The sequence below is a fragment of the Coffea arabica genome, chromosome 1e, assembly GCF_036785885.1.
Source record: "Coffea arabica cultivar ET-39 chromosome 1e, Coffea Arabica ET-39 HiFi, whole genome shotgun sequence".
Classification (NCBI taxonomy): Eukaryota; Viridiplantae; Streptophyta; class Magnoliopsida; order Gentianales; family Rubiaceae; genus Coffea; species Coffea arabica.
In genome coordinates, this window is record NC_092311.1 from 57,285,564 (window position 1) to 57,292,771 (window position 7,208).

General features: G+C 41.3%; 2 protein-coding genes across 7 annotated transcripts; one reads left to right on the top strand and one right to left on the bottom strand.

The window, feature by feature from the left end:
• Nucleotides 1-579: 579 nt before the first annotated feature.
• LOC113734022 (putative E3 ubiquitin-protein ligase RF298) lies at nucleotides 580-5,391 on the bottom strand. Of its 6 annotated transcripts, none has more exons than XM_027260334.2 (4): nucleotides 5,019-5,391; nucleotides 4,544-4,609; nucleotides 1,991-4,060; nucleotides 580-1,463 (listed from the first exon to the last, which is right to left on the bottom strand). In XM_027260334.2, exons 3-4 carry the CDS (start codon nucleotides 4,001-4,003, stop codon nucleotides 834-836), a joined length of 2,643 nt encoding a protein of 880 aa, XP_027116135.1. In that variant the 5' UTR covers nucleotides 4,004-4,060; nucleotides 4,544-4,609; nucleotides 5,019-5,391; the 3' UTR covers nucleotides 580-833. The 6 variants fall into 6 exon arrangements, with proteins under 6 accessions (XP_027116135.1, XP_027116117.1, XP_027116126.1 ...); XM_027260316.2 differs by having other exon boundaries at nucleotides 1,991-4,064; XM_027260325.2 differs by having other exon boundaries at nucleotides 1,991-4,064; nucleotides 4,544-4,898.
• A 470-nt stretch (nucleotides 5,392-5,861) lies between these two features.
• LOC113734013 (methyl-CpG-binding domain-containing protein 4-like) lies at nucleotides 5,862-6,991 on the top strand. The gene is made up of 2 exons (XM_027260305.2): nucleotides 5,862-6,065; nucleotides 6,196-6,991. Exons 1-2 carry the CDS (start codon nucleotides 6,036-6,038, stop codon nucleotides 6,652-6,654), a joined length of 489 nt encoding a protein of 162 aa, XP_027116106.1. The 5' UTR covers nucleotides 5,862-6,035; the 3' UTR covers nucleotides 6,655-6,991.
• Nucleotides 6,992-7,208: the final 217 nt, after the last annotated feature.

Consider the following 7,208-nt stretch of genomic DNA (forward strand, 5'->3'; position numbering starts at 1 on the left):
GAAGGGAGACATTCCACCATTTGGCGGGTCAAACTTTTTTCGTACCGCCCGTTAATTGCGTAGGTGGTGCTTTTATATATATATATATATAATATATAAAGGAAACGTAAGGTGAGTCCCCATTCTATTTTAGATTACACTGGAAATTAGTTTTTAAGGCTCGTTAGGTGATTGTTAACAATAAAAGATTGATTCAGGTGCAACTTAAAGGTTTAGTTGCTCAAAGCCAAGATGTGTGTATACCAACAGTGATTGGCCCAAGTGAAAGAAGCTCGTAACCCCAGCATCATGAAAATAGTTCAAATCCGTCTGGAATCACTGAGGAGGGTTTCTCTCATAAAATGATGAACCGATAGAATCCCAGGGCTTTAGGCGTTTCCCTGCCTACTCTTGAATGTGTGCATTGGAGGTGTGGAGAGAGGGGAGAGGGGAGAAGAGAGAGAGGGGGGGGGGGGTGGGGGTTGGAGGAGGAGGAAATCAAAGCCAAGATGTGTCGCCCCCTGGGTTTCTTTAAAATGTAAGCTCAGGAAACATCGAGTATCCTGATTCTTTCATCAAGAAAATGCTGGAGTTTGAGACTTGAACAGGCAACGAGCACTATAATGATTGAGATGGATGCACAATAAGTAAATGTTTCAAAAAGTTGCATCTAAGCCTGACAAGGCAGCACCAACTATTAACACCTTTCTTTTCAGTTTCTTAGTTTTGTTACGTATTCTCTTGTACTTTGTTTCCACCAACAACCAAAAGGCCAAAGAGGCATAAATGTCAGCATGGCAAATGCTGAGCGATTACCTACTAGGAACAATCTACTCCATTCTCCTGGTAAAATATTAAGGATGCTGAGCACTGAGGTATCGCACCGGGATTCGCTGCTGGATTGCCGTCCTGCATGAAGGGCAATCCTTCATGCCTTGCTTTTCATGGAGGACATTACATTCTGCACAAAGAACCTGATGTGAACATGGTAGGAATACCACGGACATCTCTTCTGTCAAACACATAACGCACTCCCTTTCAGGCCTTACACTTCCTGCCCCTGCCCCAAAATTGTCCTGGAAGACTGCCAACCTCTTGTTAATTTTGGGCACCTGAAAACCCTGACAAGCAGAGGCAACTTTGCTACCCATTAAGCCACTACCATAGCCAATATCAACTCCCCTAAGAAGTGCTGCTATTTTTGAAGATTCAGACTCTAATCTCAACTCAGAAATTTCTTTCTCAAGCTTCTTAACATTTTCCATGCAATTTTGTAAATTTCTTTCATCTGTCTCTCGCAGGTTGTCCTCCTCTGCTTTTGTCCGAGCTTTCTGTTGTTCAGTTTCCCTCTTCAGTGACTCAGCTTGTCTATAATACTTTAGTTTTTCTCGTTCTTCCTGCTTCCATAGGGCCTGAAATTTGTTTTTCTCAACCTGGTCAGAATGTTCGAATGAATACCAGATATTCACCCTCCCCACCATTCCCTAATGCAGAAGATGGAAACCATAAATGGCAGAAACCATAAACCCTAGTAAATATAACTAGCTCTTCAAGAACAGAAATCAAATTGCACAAGATTATTGCAAAACAAGCATACATGTCCAAGTTGAAGGAAATCATGCATTCATATTCAATCTCCTTTTTTCCTTTGGTGCTCTTTCTTGTTCTCTTTTCCTTCTTTATTGAGTGTTAGATGCCAGGGAGCAGGAAGGGGGTGGGGTGTTTTTTTTGGGGGGAGGGGGGGGGGCAATGAAAATAAAATATAGCAGAGATAATTTACTAAATGCCCATCTTTTCAAATGTATATTATTTATACGCGAAAAAAGAAAAAGTATACATTCATAAAAAGCAATCCTCTCGATATCATTATACCACGCAATACACCTTGCTGCTTTTTTTTCAAGATAGTAAGCCCTGTGCATGAATGCTGGTATATTCCTTTTCTTTTTTTTTTTTTTTTGGAAGGGAGGGAGGGGGGGGGGGGGGGGAAGGGAAGGGAAGAAGGGCATACCTCAAACTGGTTTTTGCGAGTTTTTGCCTTTTCTAATTGGTGTTGCAAATCTGCCAAATGGTGCTTCAGAGTTGCTAACTCCTCCTGCAAAGCAATCTTCTCCGTGTCTGCCAATTGCAGCCCCTTCAGTGCCTCCTGCTCTTTCTTCACCGCCTTAGTAAAATTTGTACTGGCCTTTAATGCCTGGAATCTAGCAGCCTCTGCTTGACTTTTCAGCACATTATTCTCATTTTCAAGCCTGTGAATACTCAAATTAGCAGTGTCAATCTGAGCTGCAGCATTAGAAATTGCATACTCCATCTCAGAGAGCCTCTTCATGGAACCTTCCTCCAGAGCTGGCATCTCCTTTTTGAATCTATCAGCCTCTTCTTTCTCTTGCCTCAACATTTTCAGCTCCACCTGATCCTTGCTAAGCCTCCGAGTAGCCTGCATCACCTTCTCATTTGCCCAATCCTTCCAGACTTCAATTTCTTTCTGCAGTGCTTTCATGTGGGAAGCTAGATTCACTATTGTTTCCTCCTTGTCATCTTGGGGAACATACTTTCCCAGAGACTCATCATATGGAATTCCAGCATAATAATCAGGAACTTCAGAGGAGTTAGTATGATTAGTTTTGGCTTTTGCAGCAGGCTTGTGGTCAAGCGTTGAAGATGTAGGATTGTTCTTGTTTACTGCAGGTAATGCGAAAACTGTGTCTGCCACAGACAACACACTAGGTGCATCTGTCCCTTGGTGAACAGATGTGGAGTTACTAGAGATATTACAATTGCCATCAGGAAGAGGACCATTAGCTCCAATTGAAGTAGTTATTTTTGAATAAGTACTCTTCATTACCACACCAGAAGAGCCAGACGGTGACTTCAGTGACTTGTCCAACACCATGCTACCCCAGGTAGTCAGCTTTGCTTTGAAAGCACCCTTAGACATACGGCCTTTGTAACTTTTCTCAAAATGAAATGTTTTTTGTCGAAGCATGTCTCTCTTGGAACTACCTGCTGAACCCTTTCGACTAAGCACAGCTTTTTCTTCTACAACAGCTTGAGTTACAGTAGGGGCATGCTCCCGACCAGTGCTCAAGGATTTCCCCCGTGTTTCTCCAGGAGGAACTAAACCTTCTTTCCCAGTGATTGCAACATCATGAACATGGGAATTCTTTAAGTTGGGCAACTGACTGACTGCAGCAATTGCAGGCATCTCAGAATGAGAATTTTTTGTTCTTGGAGCTGACAGTTTCGAAGTACATGACTTGTTGAGGTTTTGATCACTTGTTTCAGCAGCCTCTGGTGTCAATGGAGAAACTGTTGAATCACATGGGCTTTCTCCAGAATATTCTGGGATGCAAAAGCTACTCAAGTGATCTCTATCCACTATACATGCGTGTAATAGATTCAGATCACAAATCAAGAGCCACCACATTGCTTCACCCACAGTTAAACATGGTCTAACTTCCCTAACCACTGCTATCATCTCAAGTATTGTATAGTTCACCAGGCTGTCTAAATCCTCAAAAACATGATGCCTTGAAGTTTCTAGTTCCTTTTCTCTACTCACAAGTGCCAAAGCACCATCCACAGCATTTGACACAACATCCTTAGTACCATGGTAAAGGCCACTCCTCAAAATAAGCTGCTCAGCAACTTCACTACTGTATCCACTTTCAACTACCTTCTTAATTGCACTGCGGAAAGTCTCAAGCAGGTTACTTGATAAAAGTTCCTGAAGCTGACAAACAACAGGATCATCCCATTCGTCCTGGTCAGGTTCTTCCACTTCATGTTCTTGACAAGGATTATCAGACCTTGCCTCCACTGGAGCAAGCTCAATTTGGGTATTGCGAAGTTTTTCCTCCAATAACTCATATCTTGGGAACTCAGTCAACGACAGGGCTGATACATCAATCATGTCCAGAGGAAACTCTGCCAAATACTTCCTCTTGTTCTTACTTCCTTTTCCATAAGCTGAAATAGAAGAATGCATTTCTCTGCTACCACCAATATCACTGCTCTCACCCATGTCAGCAAACTAGAGAACAGCCTATCAAGATTTCAATTCTCAGGCCTATAAAGTCAGCTTCCTATGCAGAATCAAAGTTCCATTAGGGTGGTAAAATATGCAAATCAAACAGTCTTGCATTAGAAGAAAGAACAACACGAAACAGCAAAAATATTCCAAACAGAACAGCTCACAGCAGTCTCACTAGTTATCTCTAATGATCAATGCCAAAAAGTTCAGACAATTCAAAGAACCACAACTTCCAAAAATTCCAGCAATGAAATACTCCTATAAAATCAATATCTCCCAGAACCACTATATATATCAGCAACATAGAAAAACAAAAGAAAAGAACAATTAAATTGATGAAAGGATACTTTCAGACTTCACCATTTGCTAAAACTACATTTCGTCACCCAAATCACTTCACAGAAAAAGATCATATTATCTTCCAGTGATGGCCAATGCAAGAAAAGATGAAAGAAAATATCTCCTATAATTAATAATTTGTCACTCAGTAATAGGTAAAAGTGGCAGCTAAAAGAGTAAAAAGAACAACACCTGTAAATTACTCCTTATGGTGAAGACGAAGCCAATGAAAAATCAATGATACCCCGCAACAAACCACTGCAATCAATTAACAAAAAGAAAGACAAAGAACAAAAAGAAAACAAAAATTAAAATCCCGTCAAATAAGAGCCATTTAAAAAACACCCATTTTACTAGGTAGGTTCGTCGGACGTCGTGGGCTGGCCGTGATTTTCTTTCCTTTTCCCAACAATTAATTTGACTTTTGTTTCCAAGAGGTATAAACTGACAGACCGCAAAGCTAAATGGGTAATCTTTAGCTATCAACAAACCCCCAAAAAAACCCCCCACTTTAAAAGTTTTTCACGCCAAATTCATGACTGCATGACTGTAAACAAAAGAGAAAAAAGAAACAAGAAAAAGAAAAAGAAAAATCGTCACAGGAAAAAATTTTCCACCGAAAAAAATAAAAGAAGGAAATTGGAAAAAAAATGAGTTTCTAATGAACCTGCAAATGAGAAGAGCTCAAACTCAATCGGTAAAGGAGAAAAGGGCAGTCACAGAAAAGTTGTGAATCCGCAGAAAAATTCAGGGGCAGCCACCAACATCATCATCAGCATCATCATCATTATCATTATTTGTGTATAGACAGTGAAGAGTGAGGAGGATTACAATACAGGCTCCCAGTCCCAGGACACGCACACAAACACACACGCACACACACACTCCCAGCCCCCCAACACAGACACAAGGCTATATATAATGGAAAGCTTCTGTGATGCACCATCCGCCCCCCGGGGTGCTGCTGCCTTCCCCCAACTTATATATGAGCCTCACTCTCTCGACTCTAAAAAGACTCCAAACACTGCCCCATTTTCATTTTTATTTTTTATTTTTTCTGGCGTTGCTATTTATTAGTATTGGTCCTCTCGTTTCGGGCCCGTCCAGTGAAAATGATGGGTTTCTCTACCCAGGGGTGGCTGTATAGCCTATCGAACCCACCTAGGCCCGCTATCCAAAGGCGTTTCCAAACATCAATTGAAGATTTTCAATGAAAACATCACGAGGCGTGTCTCTTAATGAATCAAAAATTAGTTTACAGAAAATCTTCAGTTCCTGTAGTTTTCCCGGGCACGTTGCATCGAGTCCAGTCCAGGTGAGAATTAATTTTTATCACGATAATTCATATTCAATGGAGTACATAATCAAATAAATTATTTGTTTTTGAAAGTTGATACCGGTGCCATAGCTTGTGGGCTTTGGGCTTGGAGGATTATCTTTTTCGGTTTCTTTACGACCCAAAAAGTGACGAAGAGTTTAACAGACCCACAGCCAGCCCACTTTTATTTTTGCCGTACATAATATACTCCAATTTTTGCCTGGATTGCTTGCAACACAGAATACCGGGGGAGTTGGGACTTCAGGTTGACGCCCGCCTTTCTCTTTACCGGTTGACGCCCGCCCGTGGTCAAAGGACTTGGGGAAGGAGGGTAACGGCGGGAGAGAAATCTTGATTGGGAAGAAGATGGTGAAGGAGACTCCCAAGACTGCCAAGGTATTCTTACCCTGTCATGCCTTAATTTTTTGTTTTTTTTGGGGTGCTTCCAATCTGTTTGATAATTTGAATCACCGAACTTTATTTGACTCGTGATGGCTATCCTGTTGTCGGGGGCGGTTGAGAACAGGCACCTCGAACAGCTGATATGTGGGCTGTGCAGTGTGACAAGTGCTTCAAGTGGAGAACTGTTCCATCCCAAGAAGAATATGAAGAAATCAGAAGCAAATTCAAACAAGATCCCTTTCTCTGCAGCAAGAAACCCAATGTTTCTTGTGATGACCCGGCTGATATCGAGTACGATTCAACTCGGACTTGGGTGATGGACAAACCCAACATTCCTAAAACCCCCACTGGATTCAAGAAAAGAATGGTCATGAGGAAAGATTTTACCAAGATGGATGTCTACTACACCACTCCCACTGGTAGGATACTCAGATCTTCCACTCAAGCGGCCTCTTTTTTGGATGCAAATCCACAGTTTAAAGGCTTGTCTCCTTCAGATTTTAGCTTCGCTTCGCCCAAAATAATGGAGGATACCATTCCTCAGAATGTGGTCAGGAAAGGTTTACCTGGTATCCTCGACTGATTGAAGCTGCAAGAAGATATATTCATAGTGAAGTCTCGGCTTTTAGGATACTATTTGGTGCTCTACCTAACAACAATTAAGGACTCGAATATACTTCCTGTTAATATATGACTCCATCGCGGTTGAAACATGATTGGACTTGATAGCAAGTTTCCCCTTTGGGCTGCTGAACTAGAAGCAAATTTTTTCATTTTTAGGCTGCTTTTGCCTTTTGCCCTTAGGTTGTAAATAAATTTTTGCGACAGACGTTTTCTCTGCGCTATTTCTATAGTTTAGAGCTATTTGTCAATTACCAAAATGCTAATGACACGGTGCTGACCACAGTTGCATGGGTTTATTGTTGATCATTCAGCCCCTTCCACATTGGATTTTTTTTTCTTTTTCCTTTTTTGGGGATCATTTGAAAACCTAAAATATCAGCCTTCTCAGGTGCTTGATCAAGCTCGAGTTGATCGAGCCAGAGCTCGAGCTCAAAACATTAAGCTCGTTAAGCTCGCGATCTCGAGTATATGTATATTTATTATTTTTATTTTTAATAATAAAATTATATAAAT

Coding starts and splice junctions, on each gene's coding strand:
- LOC113734013 (XM_027260305.2), top strand. CDS start 6,036: ATGGTGAAGGAGACTCCCAAGACTGCCAAG. Junction 6,066..6,195: donor AGACTCCCAAGACTGCCAAG/GTATTCTTACCC, acceptor GGTTGAGAACAG/GCACCTCGAACAGCTGATAT.
- LOC113734022 (XM_027260334.2), bottom strand. CDS start 4,003: ATGGGTGAGAGCAGTGATATTGGTGGTAGCAGAGAAATGCATTCTTCT. Junction 1,464..1,990: donor CTCGCAAAAACCAGTTTGAG/GTATGCCCTTCT, acceptor CTTCTGCATTAG/GGAATGGTGGGGAGGGTGAA.